Below are 17365 nucleotides of genomic sequence, written 5' to 3'. Positions count from 1 at the left end.
TTCAACACATGTAAACCAAACAATTAGATGTGAACACAAAAATATGAGTGATAGTTGCTTTCACATGGTTCTAGTAATACAATCAATGTGCATTTAAGTCCAGAATCTCATTTCAGCAATATGGTGCTTCTTGGGCCTGGGGAAGGCTTTGTTAAGCTCATAAGCAGATGAAGAAACTGAGATCAGTAGGTTACTCAGGACTAGGATCCTGCTTTCCTTCTCATTTCATGTTTTTATTTTTTTTTTAATTTCCATAATTTACGGAATTCCAACACACTAATTCAATCTCTTTCTTTTCTGCCACTGCAAAGTCACTATCAAGAGACAAATTCAGTAAAATGTGAATTCCCAAAGACGGTTTAACCAGGTCACAGGTTAAATGGCTCAACAGAATTTTTCATATATAAATGAATTCAGGGAGTTTATTCTTAACATCTTTCCTGCTTCCTTAAGCAGCTCTTCTTACCTATGAATGAATAAAAACCGTAGGACTATTTAATTCTAATATAATTCTAAGTGATAGTATGTGACTTACGGTCATCATCGCTTGTATCGGGCTCCTCAACCAATGTACATTCTATTAGAGAGAGAACTCCACCTGTCTGGAAACAGACCAATTTTTCATTAAGAGGCTAAGAGTCTTTCACAGGTTGGGAACATGTGATTTGCAAACCTTACATTCAAACTGCCACAAAAGAAAATAGCAATTGTACTTCATAAATAATTTTTCATAGAGTTCAAAATTAAACTTAGATGTGTAAAAGTAATTGAATTCATTGAACTTCATGGTTCTTCCCCACATCCGACTCTCACTCCCGATGTTTATAAAATTTAGCAAGTCAGTCTATGGGAGACTATATGGCACCTTAGGGGCCCTGTAGAGTGAATGCAGCTCAGCAAAGGGCAGAACTCTCCAACCAGGAAGTGATTTAAGCAGTAGGAAGCCTTGGTTGTGATGTTGGATAATATTTTCAGGCACTAATAACAGAAGGTACAGATAGGCAGACTTCTGTTAAGAGACAGCTAGTAAACCTTTTAGGCTTTGCAAGCCATGTGATCTCTATCGCAACTGCTCAGATCTGCTGTTCTAAAAAAGCATGAAAACAGCCAGGGACAATATGTAAGGAAATGAGTATGGCTGTGTTCCAATAAAACTTCACTATCAAAAACACGCAACAAGCTGCGGGCCATAGTTTGCTCACTCCTGGTACTGAGCAAGATAAAGGAGCATTTAGTAAATATTATATAATCAGTACACTGCAGTAATTTGACAAGATTTTTGTAGCTCAGTAGTCACCAACTAGTAATTTTGTCCAGGTTATGATTTTAATTGCTCTTCTCTATGGCAGTGCACACTTAAATTTCTATTACTTTGGATCCAACTGACAACAAAGTAAGTGTCAGGATTGGTAACTGTATATTACCTCACCATGAAATCTGACAATCTATTTTATGATAGCAGGCATAGGAAAGTCATAATTAAGTTAACCTCAATGCCTCTTAAGTGCATGGAACATAAATGGAATAGTCATATAAAACCAGTACCTTGAGCAGATGCAGCTTTCCTCCTGAACTTCTTGTACAAATTAAAAAGTGTTTTGTAAACAAGAAGCATTGTCTTTCTCCTTCCTTTTTCAAAGACAATGAACCCAGGCGAACTTTACTAAGTTTCCCCCTCTCAACGGAAGGTACTTGAATAAGAGAACCTGGTGATCACAAAAGTGAAGAACACACAGTAATTAAAATTCTGTCAAGTGAGAGCTGTTCCTGATGTAAAAACACTAGGGCCTGTTTCCCAAGATACCAAGGATTTATTTGATGCACCATTGGAACAAGTAAATCCCCTGCACTCTGAGCAGAAGAAACGATGCATTACATTTTAAGGGTTGCACTAATTCCTACTATTTTTGTAAAACACTTTAGACTTGATTATCTATAAGCTGGAAAATAAGTTTAAAAGAAAGCCAAATTGAATTCAAAGAATGAGGCACTTCTGCCATCTGTCCTTCATAATCTTATCTCAATCAATTTATTTACATAAGAATAAGGTACATATTATATAATTAGAGTAATAAAATAACATAATAAAAAGCAAATCAAATTTAATTTTCCTGGAGCACTGAAGGTAGATAAATAGCATTAATACAGTTTACTTTGCATTTTAAAGATAGAATGCACAATAAATGTACATTATAAAAATACACAAATTATACAATTCAATGCAATTTAGTTAAGGACTATTTTTAAAGGGCAGTCATTTCAGGTTACATTTAAATGATATGTGATAAAAAATTTTTGTGGAATCTAAATGGAAAAGAAACCACATAAATTCTATACCCAGAACATTCCTGTGAGCAAAACTGTCTTCCATTCAATGTGAGAAGCTATGCATAGACTTTATATAGTTTCACCCTAATAATGACTGCCCGCTCCCCGCAAGAGAAAATTCTAATCTAAGTTAAATATCAAACCAAAAAGTACTACAAAAGATGCTAGCAAATACCTTGCCTCTGACTTCTGAAATGCCCTGAGCCAGTAATATTTCTACTATTTGTTTAATCCACCACCTACCCCAAATGCAGCCTGACAAAGGCTCCTTTCAGCCTCATAAGAACAATTTAATGACTATTTATCACTTAAATATTAACAGTGGTCATCACTAAGAGATAAGATTGCAGGCAACTTTATTTTCCTCTTCATACATTTCCTGTGTTTCCCGATTTTGTTGTTGTTGTTGCTTGTTTTAGAATAGTAAAACTATGATTGTGGGTCACAAAATGTTTACACTAACATATGAATATTCCAAACAGCATCTACTTTTACAGAGATCTAAAGATGTGCTGGGGGTAAAGAACCCAAGTTTCTATGGATTCCCTGAATTCCATCTATTCAGATGAGTGTTTAGGTGGGGCTGCTTGACAAAGGCAGAATTGCTGAGGCAGTCCTGGGGGAGGGTGTGGGACTGGGGAATGAGGGCGGGAGAAGGCTTGGTTCCAGTGAAAGGAATGGGCAAGAAGGAGGAGAGGTAGGTGGGAGCAAACTGGCAGAGAGCACAGGCAGCATGTAATTAAATATGAAGAATAACGGAGCAATGAAAAAGGCAGATGGCAGAACGCTTAGAGGAGTAGATGGGCAAGTAACAGCAGCAGAAGGATTGTATTCATTAGACCCATGGGTGAAACCGAAGCCACAGATCTTTCAGAGGACCTGGGTCATCCCTGCCAGGAGATGGCAGTGGATTCAGCAGCATAACAACTGAAAGTCAGAAAGGGAATGGATGGGAAAAGACAGTAAGTTCTAGCTTTGCCATGGGCGGTCGTGAGTCATCCAGGCAGACAGGTTAGGGCAGGGCGGAAGACTGCAGCATAGACAGGTGGACAAGCGGGTTTGAGAGTCATTTTCAGAAGGGATATAATCAAGGCTATGAAAACTGGATAATAATGTGTTCGCTGGTAAATGCTTCTAGCATTTAATGATTTTGTAAATCAGAAATTATAGAGTACACTGTTAACTCATATATTAATCATTACCGTGAATTTTAACTCTGAGGTAAAAAATAACCACTGTTTCCTTGGCAACTATACACTAATATGCTTAATCTGTAACTGCTTATCTCATATCCAAATAGGAGACTGTGTGCATGAGGTATGTACAGAAGTCTATACATCTGAATTAAAAGTGAGCTATTTCAACACTGGTTTATAAAATAAGCTTGTTGAAAAATAAGTTAAGTGGATCTTTTTTTCACATTTTATCTTATGTTTGACATGATGTTTCAACACAACTATGAGACCTGAGGATTCCTTTCTAGTTAATACAAATTAGAGAACCCATAGTCTTGAATCAGTAATTCCTCAGTAGCAGACCATTGGTGTGATACGATATTTTGCATCACCATCATCATCAGTCTATCTAATAATTGGGGTCAACTTACCAAAACACCTCTGTTTTTCAATCACTAAATTCCCATAGCATGGCATTCAACATTGGCTAATGCCCTTAATCTTAATTCCACTCAGTAGTGTAAAAGAATGAACAGCAATTTTCAGGTTATTGGATTAGGCGTTTGAGACGGTATAACTATTTCTAGACCCCACGTTACAATTTCAAAAGACACTGGTACACTGAAAGTACATGATTTTGAGTCTGGGAATGATTAAAGTACAACAGAGGTTCATGTCTCATTCTCAATGCATTTAGCTCTAAATTCGGTCACCTTTATTTAATTTTCCTGATTCACATTTCCACCAGACAACAATGACTAAGTATAATGGATTTTGCACAAAATGTCAACTTAAAGTGCCTTTATCTTCTAATAAATATTCATATATATTTCATGTTACTGAAAATAGACACCCATTCCAAAATTTAGATCTTGGTTTTTAAGGTTTATGTCATAATCTCACAGACACTAGCCTAGATGCATTTATGAACATTTAATCTTCACAACAACCCTAAAAGACAGCTACTACTATTAACCCCAACTTAAAGGGAGGAAACTGAGGCAAAGAGAGGTTAAGTAAATTGCCCAATATCACATAGCAAGGAAGTGGAGGAGACAGGATTTGACCTCCATGACGTGGCTATATGTCTACCTATTATTGCCGCAGACACTTTTGCTCAAGAAACTTTGAAAAAGATTTTGGAAAATAAATGACAGTGTCAGACCACTGCTATGATATAGTCCTTTGCATCGTACTCATCAACCATCTAGTAATTGGAATCAATTTACAATAAAACTTGTTTTTTCAACCACTAAATTCCTACAGATTGACATTCAAGGTTGGCTATCACACCTATTTGGAGGAGGCCTTTCAGATGACCTTATTTTTTCTAGTCAGAATAAAAATTCATTTGAGATTGAAACCACACACATATCTGTACATAAGCATTTGCACACGCACTCACGCATTGAAAAACAGACCGTATATCAACCCTAAAAGTAAACAATGCAAATATTAGTATACAATTAGAGATAAACTATAGTCCATTTCATAGAAAATAGAATCTCTCAAAGTTAAAAAACCCACTTCAACGAGTTTTAAAGCCTATTAAAGGTATTTAGTAAAAGTAATAATAGGAGCAACCAAAGCAAAATAATGCAAACTTTCCAAATTGTCTGTAATTGGATTACTTTCTACTTTCAGATTAAGGTTTGATTTTTTAAAACCACCTTTATTGAATAATTCCCAAACAGACTAACCAAACCAAACAACACGGAAAAATACTGCTGAAAGGCAAATCATTATATCAACATCAATACAGCAATAACATCAGATATATTAATAGCTGATAGAAGCACCTCAAACATGTAGTACAGAACAAGCAATAAATAACATCTGGACATGAATCAAAGGGAGAGGTGGCTCATGACTGTTTTTCCTCCAGGTGCAATGAAAAAACATATGATTTTTTCATTGGATTCGACCTTCTAGCAGTTTTCAACTAAGTTTGTAGAAATATGTTAAATGTTTATGTGTAATAATACTTTTCAGTCCAAAGTCCTTTCAGAAATTGAATACTAGTTATAAAAACTTTTGTTACCATTTTCACATAGTATACAGCTCAAGTCCTTTAGTAAGTATTTTTCAGTAACTCCAATTACAAGAAGAATACAAAACAAGACAGCTGACATTCAAAACTGCAGTTTTCAACAAGCAATTCAATTTAATCCATTGTTCATTTTCCAGGTATCTATAATGGAAAGCATTGTACTAGGCAAGAGAGAATTCATAAAAACTGCCCTTCAGAGTTACAATTACTGGGAGAGACAGGCATGCAAGCAAGTGGATGAAATACATGCACCAGGAGCAAAGGGGCTCAGAAATGATGAGGACGGTAAATTCATTCTAGCTGGAGGGAAGAGGAGGGGAAGATGAGAAGGAAATTTAAAAGGCTCTTTAGAGGTGTCTGACCTGAGCCTAGTAGGACAGGCAGACCTTCCATAGGCACAAGAAAGGTGGATAAGGGCATTCCTGGTGTCCAGGCTAGGGCCAGCACATGTAAAGGCACAGAAGCAGACAAGTGCCAGGAAGGCAGGAAGCCAATATGGGGACACGGTCTGTACGGAGGAATAGAGGGGGAGTTAGGAAGGCCTGATGTTGTCAGCATTAGAGTCCACTATTACTTAAAGAAAAATTAATACTTAAAGCCAAAAATGAGAAAGGTATCATATCCCGAAATATACTTCCAAACTTTAACGTATGTGTGATTTCTCTCCTTGTAAATAAATATGGAAAAATAGAACAGCATGTGGTAAATTTTTTAAGTGTTCTGTGCAAAAATTAGCGTGTGTAGCACAAATAATGCCTTGTTTGATGAGGTAAAAAAATATTTTAAGCAGCACATTTTGGTACGCACTAGAAATGCAAATATCTTCAAATAATATTGGCATGTTATAAACAGAAACCACACTAAAGGTTAATTCTAGTTCCAAATTTATATGCCACTCCTCACCAAGTTCAAAATTATGATTGTGTGCAATATATTGCCACAAATCGATTTTGTGGGGCATGCTCCCCTGCCCCCAGAACACCTGAGCACTTAAAAAGAACTCGGAGTGTGGTTTACATCCTGCGCTCTGTGATGAAAGCCATGGAGGAATATGGACTGTTAGGTTGTTGCTTCTCTACAGTTTCCAGTACAAATATCTTCAACTCTTCAAAAGCTCAATTTACTGGGTGATGCCCCCAAAGCACACCCCTCAAACATGATACCTTCGCCATGATCGAAATATGGCAGGGCAAGTTGATAGTGAGACATTTCATCTGGCAACTGGAGTTACCAATTGAATCAAATCATATCATGTGGGGCCGATCCAGAAGTGCTGATGAAAAATGGGAACAAGAGACAGCTGTTTTCACTTCGGATATTGTCCCCACTGCTATGTGAAAGGGCTCTGAGTAATGCAAGTTTCTCTTGGGCCTTTGCCTGGATGTCGTCACCACCTGGCACTGCCACTCCAATCGGCCAGAGCAATCTGTCCTCCCTGGAGCTGTAGAGAATGTCCGGTCCACTGAGGAGGAGAGTCCAGTCAGAATGTAATTTACTGTCCCACTCGTGCTTTACTATTATTGTGTTGCTGTTTTTCATGGCCCCTGAAAAGAAACAGCACAAAGGTGGGCCTCAACCACAGCCTCGGTCAAGGCCATGGGGACATCCTGCATGAACAGCATCAATCAAACAGCTAAATCAAGTCTGCTCCAAAATGCTTTCCTGGATCTGCCAGTGATAATGTGACAGGTGCAGAGACCACTTAGATGGTGGGTCTGCTGAACAAGGACTTACCTTGGCGGATGAAAGTTTGGCTAGTGTCCAGCAAAATATCACAGCCCTCTACGATCATTCTTTCTATGGCGAGGTTCTTCCTTATGTTTTCAGTGTCACTCACTTCATCATGCATGACCCTGTCAAACACAATACGGGATCACGGTAAGAGATTTTCTATTGCCCCAGCAGATAAGCAAAGGAGCTCCATCTGGGAAGCTAGGGTTTGAACTTGTATCAGTTTAACTGGGGCTGTAGGGTAAGTCATGCGGGACTTCTAGCCTTCATCAAGTCATGACTCAAGGCAAAGCAGATGTACATCATGATTCTTAAGGATAAGTGAGTATCCTGAGAATGCTGCTTGTAAAGGCAACAGGAAAGCAATATTTTATTTTACGAACAGCTCCATCCATTGAAATTAGGATGCCATTTCTTAGAGGTGGAGTAAATTAGAGAACTTTATATCATTTATCCCATATAAGCTAAAGGAACACAGATGCCAAAACACTGAAAAGTCACTGATAAATCCAAAATATACATTCTCTGACTTCCTACCAAATACGGGTGCAAAACTGCAACTAACAACCATTCTCCCATTATGATGAAAGAAATGTGAACATTTTCAAACTTAAACCAAAATATGCCTAATCTCAATTATATAAATTTACATGCTATAAAACCATTTTCAAAGATTTTTTTTTCTTGGTTAAAATTAATGTGCATGCTGATTCAGCACCATCTCAGGAGCTAGCATTTAATGTTCAGCAGAATCTGAGAAGCTGGATTGTGTCTTGCTTCTTGTTCCCTGGACATATATATTCAGTTTCCACAAAAGACTAATGTGTTGGGCTTCCCTGGTGGCGCAGTGGTTGGGAGTCCGCCTGCCGATGCAGGGGACACGGGTTCGTGCCCCGGTCCGGGAAGATCCCACATGCCGCAGAGCGGCTGGGCCCATGAGCCATGGCCGCTAAGCCTGCACGTCCGGAGCCTGTGCTCCGCAAACGGAGAGGCCACAACAGTGAGAGGCCCGCGTACCACAAAAAAAAAAAAAAAAGACTAATGTGCTACTTTGCCATATCAAACCTTTATTATAAATTCTCCACATACCTGGACAGTTCTTCTAGTTTGGATTTAGCAAACTCCAGACTTTTCCTCTCCACATGCTCATGGGGAGTATGGGCTAGGAGTTCATGAAGTGTGATGATATACCTGGGGATCTAAAAGCAAACAGAGGCCGGCATGAGCAAAGGTCAGGATGGGTAACACTAGATCTTCTCTACTTGCCATCATCACTTCTGAAGAGCTCATCTCTACTCTTACAGTTTTGACTGTTTCACAAATATGTTTTTTTAAGAAATACATTTAAAATGAACTATGCTTCAACATCAAACACACACAAAAACTTCACCAAGAACACATGAAGATAATAAAGTTTTATATTATAAAGAAATGATTATTTCCTCAGATTTTTAATATAATCATACATTTCTTCTTTTAATTTAATTTTATTTTGTATACAGCAGGTTCTCATTAGTTATCTATTTTATACATATTAGTGTATACATGTCAATCCCAATCTCCCAGCTCATCGTACCACCCCACCACCCCACTTCCCCCCTTGGTGTCCATACATTTGTTCTCTATATCTGCATCTCTATTTCTGCCTTGAAAACTGGTTCATCTGCTGTTTCTAGATTCCACATATAGGCGCTAATATATGATATTTGTTTTGCTCTTTCTGACTTACTTCACTCGGTATGACAGTCTCTAGATCCATCCATGTCTCTACAAATGACCCAATTTTGTTCTTTTTATGGCTGAGTAATATTCCATCGTATATATGTACCACAACTTCTTTATCCATTCGTCTGTCGATGGGCATTTAGGCTGCTTCCATGACCTGGCTATTATAAGTAGTGCTGTAATGAACATTGGGGTACATGTGTCTTTTTTTTATTATAAATTTATTATTTTATTTATTTATTTTTGGCTGTGTTGGGTCTTTGTTGCTGTGCGCAGTGTCTTTCTCTAGTTGCAGCAAGTGGGGGCTACTCTTCGTTGCAGTGTGTGGGCTTCTCATTGTGGTGGCTTCTCTTGTTGCAGAGAATGGGCTCTAGGCATGCAGGCTTCAGTAGTTGTGGCATGCAGGCTCTAGAGTGCAGGCTCAGTAGTTGTGGTGCACAGGCTTAATTGTTCCACAGCATGTGGGATCTTCCCGGACCAGGGCTCGAACCCATGTCCCCTCCACTGGCAGGCGGATTCTTAACCACTGCGCCACCAGGGAAGTCCCCTGCTGGAAGATCTTTAATCATAGTTTCACTTTCATTACTCGTGACTGGTCTGTTCATATTTTCTGTTTCTTCCTGGTTCAGTCTTGGAAGGTTATACCTTTCTAAGAATTTGTCCATTTCTTCCAGGTTGTCCATTTTATTGGCATAGAGTTGCTGATAGTAGTCTCTTATGATGCTTTGTATTTCTGCAGTGTCCATTGTAACTTCTCCTTTTTCATTTCTAATTTTATTGATTTGAGTTCTCTCCCTCTTTTTCTTGATGAGTCTGGCTAAATGTTTATCAATTTTGTTTATCTTCTCAAAGAACCAGCTTTTAGTTTTATTGATCTTTGCTATTGTTCTCTTTGTTTCCATTTCATTTATTTCTGCTCTGATCTTTATGATTTCTTTCCTTCTACTAACTTTGGGTTTTGTTTGTTTTTCTTTCTCTAGTTCCTTTAGGTGTAAGGTTAGATTGTTTATTTGAAATTTTTCTTGTTTCTTGAGGGAGGATTGTATTGCTATAAACTTCTCTCTTAGAACTGCTTTTGCTGCATCCCATAGGTTTTGGATCATCGTGTTTTCATTGTTATTTGTCTCTGGGTATTTTTTGATTTCCTCTTTGATTTCTTCAGCAATCTCTTGGTTATTTAGTAATGTATTGTTTAGCCTCCATGTGTTTGTATTTTTTATGTAATTTATTTCTAATCTCATAGCACTGTTGTCAGAAAAGATGCTTGATATGATTTCAATTTTCTTAAATTTATCAAGGCCTGATTTGTGACCCAAGATGTGATCTCTCCTGGAGAATGTTCCATGTGCACTTGAGAAGAAAGTGTAATCTGCTGTTTCTGGATGGACTGTCCTATAAATATCAATTTAATCTATCTGGTCTATTGTGTCATTTAAAGCTTGTGTTTCCTTATTAATTTTCTGTCTGGATGATCTGTCCATTGGTGTAAGTGAGGTGTTAAAATCCCCCACTATTATTGTGTTACTGTTGATTTCCACTTTTATAGCTGTTAGCATTTGCCTTATGTATTGAGGTGCTCCTATGTTGGGTGCACCCAACATAGGAGCACCTCAATATATATGTGCTGGGTGCACCTATATATATTTATAATTGTTATATCTTCTTCTTGGATTGATCCCTTGATCATTATGTGGTGTCCTTCCTTGTCTCTTGTAACATTCTTTATTTTAAAGTCTATTTTATCTGATATGATACTCCAGCTTTTACCTGATACTCCAGCTTTCTTTTGATTTCCATTTGCATGGAATATCTTTTTCCATCCCCTCACTTTCAGTCTGTATGTGCCCCTAGGTGTGAAATGGGTCTCTTGTAGACAGCATATATATGGGTCTTCTTTTTGTATCCATTCAGCAAGTCTGTGTCCTTTGGTTGGAGCATTTAATACATTCACATTTAAGGTGATTATAGATATGTATGTTTCTATTACCATTTTCTTAACTGTTTTGGATTTGTTTTTGTAGGTCCTTTTCTTCTCTTGTGTTTCCCACTTAGAGAAGTTCCTTTAGCATTTGTTTTTGAGCTGGTTTCATAGTGCTGAATTCTCTTAGCTTTTGCTTGTCTGTAAAGGTTTTACTTTCTCCATCAAATTTGAATGAGATTGTTGCAGGGTAGAGTAATCTTGGTTGTAGGTTCTTCCCTTTCATCACTTTAAATATATCATGCCACTCCCTCCTGGCTTGTAGAGTTTCTGCTGAGAAAGCTGTTAACCTTATGAGAGTTCCCTTGTATGTTATTTGTTGTTTTTCCCTTGTTACTTTTAATAATTTTTCTTTGTCTTTAATTTTTGTCAATTTGATTGCTATGTGTCTCGGTGTGTTTTTTCTTGGGTTTATCCTGCCTGGGACTCTCTGCGCTTCTTGGACTTGGGTGGCTATTTCCTTTCCCATGTTAGGGAAGTTTTTGACTATAATATCTTCAAATATTTTCTCGGATACTTTCTCTCTCTCTTTTTCTTCTGGGACCCCTATAATGGGAATGTTGGTGTGTTTAATGTTGTCCCAGAGATCTCTTAGGCTGTCTTCGTTTCTTTTCATTCCTTTATTCTTTATGCTGTTCTGTGGCAGTGAATTCCAACTTTCTGTCTTCCAGGTCACTTATCCATTCTTCTGCCTCAGTTATTCTGCTATTGATTCCTTCTAGTGTATTTTTTATTTCAGTTATTGTGCTGTTCATCTCTGTTTGTTTGTTGTTTAATTCTTCTAGGTCTTTGTTAAACATTTCTTGCCTCTTCTCGATCTTTGCCTCCATTCTTTTTCCGACGTCTTGGATCATCTTCACTATCATTATTCTGAATTCTTTTTCTGGATGGTTGCCTATCTCCACTTCATTTAGTTGTTTTTCTGGGGTGTTATCTTGTTTCTTCATGTGGTACATAGTCCTCTGCCTTTTAATTTTGCCTATCTTTCTGTGAATGTGGTTTCCGTTCCACAGGCTGCAGAATTATAGTTCTTCTTGCTTCTGCTGTCTGCCCCCTGGTGGATGAGGCTATCTAACTAATCATACATTTCTTAATCATAATTTTTGAAAACTGGTTCATAGAGAAACAGATATAGTTATCAGCAAGTCACCTGAGTCTGTACTTTAGATTTATTTGGCTGTTTATGATTTTTTTTAAATTGACAATCCTACTGCAATGTTCTCTTTAAGAATTAAAACTTGGTAAAAGATATGTTCACCCTTATTACATTCTGATCCTGTTTCACCTTAACTCATCCCTGTAGCAGTAAAAAGCATTGTTTAATTAGATTATTTGTTTGTACTTTTGTGTATGAACAGACTATCTGAATTCTCTTAAAGGCAGAAACACCACCAACCCTGTGAAGGGTTTAACAGACCACAGTGGAGATTTAACTCAATTTATATATGTTGGTTTAACTCAACATATTTTTTACTGGCTTCTAAGCTAAAAATTTTTAGAAAACAGGGGCAGTGTGTTAATTTTAATAAAAACCTGCATGAACAGCAGCTACCATAATGCTGCCCACAGTGGGTCAGATTGGGAGCTTGAGGTTGCATGTGCACACAATCATCCAGCAAAACATAAGGATTATTTCCCCATTTTATGGATAAGGAAACAAGGCATGAAGAGGTTCCATAACTTGCCCAACGTGGCCTCATAGTAAATGGCAGGGCCAGCCATGAGCCTGGCTCTGACCAGTGCACTAGCCCAGTGGGTCTCTTCTGCAGGGACTGGGTTCTTACTCAGCACTTAACAGGACCTCTAAGAATGACGAAGGTAAAACAGCTTCCCAAGGCCCTGCTCTCTTGCAGGTGGTGGCCATCGTTGGGTTATTTGCTAGTATTTACTGAGTGCCCAGATTTATGCACTGGCACAGAGGGTAGTGCCATAAGCACAGACGTTGATCTGCAGCTCATACTCTGGGATCATGTCCTAGGGAATGTCATCCAGGTTTTGGAAGTGCAGACTCCTCAGTTATAGGAGCATGAGGCACAGGAGACCCCTCCCTCAGAAGCACATGGGAGGAGGCTTTCTGGCTCTCTATCGCATAAACTTCTCACTAAAACAGCTGGTTGGGACATTCCATTTGGTGAAGGCTCCTGGGATAAGTATGCTTTCAAATATTCCTTTTGCACAATGCCATGATTGAGAAAAGTTTGCCTCTAAGTTAGTTCTACAAGAAAATCAAGGCAATCAATAGCTAATGAACTCAATTTTTCATAACGAAGAGTGCAGGAGTGGGACAGCCTGACTACTTATAATGCACTGAAAACCCACAAAACTAAGTTTAGTCAATAGCTTCATGATCCTCCCCCATTAATTAAATCTATTTTAGAGAGCTCCTTGGCTAAGCTTCAAGTGGATGGATTTGAAAGTAACTGGCCCACCTCACTTTCTGGTGAAGAAACAAAAAAAACCTGAAATTACCAAAGAGTAGGCAAAGGACTTCTGCAGGGAGAAATGGACAGCTCACCAAAGAGCTCATCTGTATATTCAAGAACTGATGATAAATATGTCCCCCTGAAACCAAGGATCATAGCATTGTCTAGGTGAATCATAATTCTCCTTGCAATTATGAAATAATACTTGTACTTTATAGACACTAATTAGCTTGCTGTCCAGTTACAGTAAACAGGTGACTAGAGCAGGAAGTGGTTACTTTCTGGAAGACCTCTAACAGTGCTATCTTTGTCAAAAGCAGATTTCAACATCTACTGACCTATGGATATATGAGCAGCTGAAGCCAATTTAAACAGTACCAGCCAAGCCACTGTTTTTGCTAAATAAAAATTATGTTAATGACTACACTACTGTCTACAACAAACTTATTAGTAACATAAACTTACTTGTCTGATAGTTCAAATGAGGATACATTCACTGCATCATCAATTAAGGATAAATTCACTCTAATTCCTCCTTGTTTCCATAGTTCAGCACAATTCATTGACAGCAACAACTGACTTACTCAACAAAGGGCCCAGGAAGAGGTAGAATATAACACTTTTCTAAATATACACAGGCTACCATACGACCCAGCAATCCCACTACTGGGCATATACCCTGAGAAAACCATAATTCAAAAAGAGTCATGTACCACAATGTTCATTGCAGCTCTATTTACAATAGCCAGGACATGGAAGCAACCTAAGTGTCCATCGACAGATGAATGCATAAAGGAGATGTGGCACATATATACAACGGAATATTACTCAGCCACAAAAAGAAACAAAATTGAGTTATTTGTAGTGAGGTGGATGAACCTAGAGTCTGTCATACAGAGTGAAGCAAGTCAGAAAGAGAAACAAATACCGTATGCTAACACATATATATGGAATCTAAAAAAAAAGGTCATGAAGAACCTAGGGGGGCAAGACGGGAATAAAGATGCAGACCTACTAGACAATGGACTTGAAGACATGGGAAGGGGGAAGGGTAAGCTGGGACAAAGTGAGAGAGTGGCATGGACATATATACACTACAAAATGTAAAATAGATAGCTAGTGGGAAGCAGCTGCATAGCACAGGGAGATCAGCTCGGTGCTTTGTGACCACCTAGAGGGGTGGGATAGAGAGGGTGGGAGGGAGGGAGACGCAAGAGGGAGGAGATATGGGGATATATGTAGACGTATAGCTGAATCACTTTTTTATAAAGCAGAAACTAACACACCATTGTAAAGCAATTATACTCCAATAAAGATGTTAAAGTAAATAAATAAATATATACAGGCTAAAAGTTTCCAGTTACAGTACCTCTCTTTCTCCCTCTGCCCCCATACCAAACTTTGCCTCCATATGCAGACTTAAGAAAAGTTCTGGGCAGTGGCCCCTTGGCAGTATGAGCTAAGGTCACCTCTTCCATTCTTGTTCTACAGGAAAAAAGCATCACATCCCAGCCTCATCCCAAGGTATCCAGCCTACACTGGAGCAAGGCAGATGTGCAGAAGTACCACCGCTAATATGATGTACGCCGAGGGAAGTAGATATAGCTGGACCATCTGAGGGAGCAAACACCTTCAGGACTCCTTAGTGAAAGGACCAAAAGGGAACAAGAAGGATAGAATGAACCTAGTAAAAACAACCTTCAAGTTTCTAAAAAAGGCAGTTTTCCCCCAAGTGTTCCGTGTGGTCACTCCTAGGGAGAAGGCAGGAAGGAGAGACACCAAGGAGAATAAGGCCCTCAGGCAGCAACTCCAATGTTTAACCCTCTTGGTCTGTTCAAAATAGCTACAGAGAAGTGAAATAGTTATGGGGAAGTAAATAAATAAGAGCACAACTCAGCACTCTTTCAATTTGCACATTTCTTGCAGTTGGACCAATTCTGGCTAAATTCTTTAAGTCTGAGGCTTCGCCTAGCATCTTTTGGTTACCCTGGTCTTAAAGAAACCGGAGAACCTCAACATCTGACCCTTCAGCTAAATTCTAGGATTTGGGGCCACCACAGTCTTGGAGGGTGGGATCCTAGGCTATTAGAAAGCTCCTGGCAACACCACAAGTTGCCCAGCCCAAAATTCCAGAACCTGTCTACTCCCCCAGAGAGCTAGAGCTCTGGGAGAGAATTAGAGCTCAGCTGCCCCGATTTCAAGATTAAGACACAGAGATTCAGATTGGTTCAATTATGTTTCCCAATGCTACGAATGAAGGGTGGGCAAGACATGCAGGTCTCCTAAACATTCTCAGTCCAATGGTCCTTTTCTGACATTACGGGAATTCCCTGGCATCAGTCAAAATGCCAAGTTGTTTTTATTGGGCTTAAACTCCAGGGGGAGGAAGGAAGGTTGGTAGAAGAATATCTCAGCATTTTTAAGAAATCCAAAGGCCTTTGCAAGGCCCTACATTCAACTGTGTTTGGATACCTCACCTAAAATGCAAGGACAGTTCTGCCATTTTAAACCATTGAGAGACTCACACCAAGGGGAATAAACAGTACTGGAAAAGACATTACTGGGCCTTCAGAAAGGGAGGTGGGAACCTCTCTGAATGTGAACCTTTTCCACAATCCTACCTTTGTATGTTCATCTAAGCTGGGGGTTGCTAGGCAGATACAAGTTAGGGTATTTAATCATAATCTAGAGGTAACTGCCACAGATTCAAATAGAATCTTAGAACATTGAACTACATAAAATTTGTTTCATTGTAAATAAAATCTTAAATTATAAATTTGTATAAGGTTTTTAAAAAGCAATTTTTTTCTTTATCGTTTTTCTGGTGAAATATTTGTTCAGAGAGTCAAAGAGTTAAACCAGTTCCACAGGAGAAAAAAAAAAAAACCACATTAACTGTATAAAGTTTCACTCTACTTAGTTTGTTACAAATGCATCCTTTTGGTTTTGAAAAAATCTCACTAAACTTCTATGGTGACTTCCAGGATTTCAGTCAGGAGTGACAAACTTTAAGACAAACAATTATGAACCAGGATATCATTTCTCTCTGAGGCTACAAAATGATCAGCTGGGGTCAGAGAGGCTGGTTCCAGGGGACAAAGCTCTCCACAGGAACCGTAACACACATGATTAGGAGAATCATTTTGCCACATGACAGTTTGGAAGCCTGGCCAGAAGCCCCACAAATTCCACAATGGGAACGCTCAATGCTTTTCCGAAAGAACAGAATCAACACTTTTTAAAAGGACAGGAGATTCAATTCACATCTTGGCCTCTGCAGTTCTCACTAAAGAGCGGTAAAGTCTTAGATATAGGAAAGAATGCAAGTGTACTTGATCCTTTGGGTTGCTCTAATCCTAAAAAGTGAAGGTCAGGACAAGCCCCAGCCTCACTGCAGCAACCTGACTAGGGGCCAAGAGTCCCCAGGCCTGGCCAGTGCCTCTGGCTCCATTGTCTCCACAGTCTCTGTGACAGGGAAGGTCCTCCTTTTGCTCTGCAGAGCTCCAGCCAAGGAAGACTCAGCAGCAGTCACAACAGGGCAGGAAAACAAGCACCTTCCCAGCAGTCCTTCCACTCTCCTGGAACCTTTTATGCAACCAGCACGCACTGGAACATTTGCACAGCATCCTATTTCTGTAAACCTAATAATATTTTTAAACACGCTGGAGGAGGAGACTCCATGGAAGAGGTCTGTGAGGAATCTTTCTATAAAGAGAAATTTGTGCGGTTTTTCAAAAAAATCATTCCTTGTTTGTCTCAAAAATTCCTGATTTTCTTACATACACGAGACAGACTAGAGAGAGTATGTGTGGCATAAATTTGTTTATCTCAGGGTCAAGCTCAAGATGGCAGATGATGGATATGTGCTGTAACCCCCCACAGGGAATACTTGCACATATCATGCTGGTCACACTGGGTATCAGTCATATCGAGCTGGAACCAACGACTTACAAAA

General features: G+C 39.0%; 1 protein-coding gene across 1 annotated transcript in view; it reads right to left on the bottom strand.

Moving 5' to 3' along the window:
* Nucleotides 1–17365, bottom strand: part of RASGRF2 (Ras protein specific guanine nucleotide releasing factor 2) — a 257405-nt gene that overhangs the window by 126911 nt on the left and 113129 nt on the right. The window contains exons 9-13 of the mRNA XM_089909081.1: nucleotides 8374–8483; nucleotides 7288–7406; nucleotides 6948–7097; nucleotides 1546–1706; nucleotides 536–602 (exon numbers count right to left, since the gene is read on the bottom strand). Of these exons, the coding sequence (XP_089765207.1) occupies nucleotides 536–602; nucleotides 1546–1706; nucleotides 6948–7097; nucleotides 7288–7406; nucleotides 8374–8483 (607 nt within the window). The remainder of the gene's footprint in view (nucleotides 1–535; nucleotides 603–1545; nucleotides 1707–6947; nucleotides 7098–7287; nucleotides 7407–8373; nucleotides 8484–17365) is intronic.

This window comes from Delphinapterus leucas, chromosome 3 (assembly GCF_059928025.1).
Source record: "Delphinapterus leucas isolate spDelLeu-1000000601 "Yukka" chromosome 3, BTC_Dleu_Yukka2, whole genome shotgun sequence".
NCBI lineage: Eukaryota > Metazoa > Chordata > Mammalia > Artiodactyla > Monodontidae > Delphinapterus > Delphinapterus leucas.
Note: the sequence above shows the minus strand (reverse complement) of the source record. Positions and strands in the feature narration are given on the sequence as shown.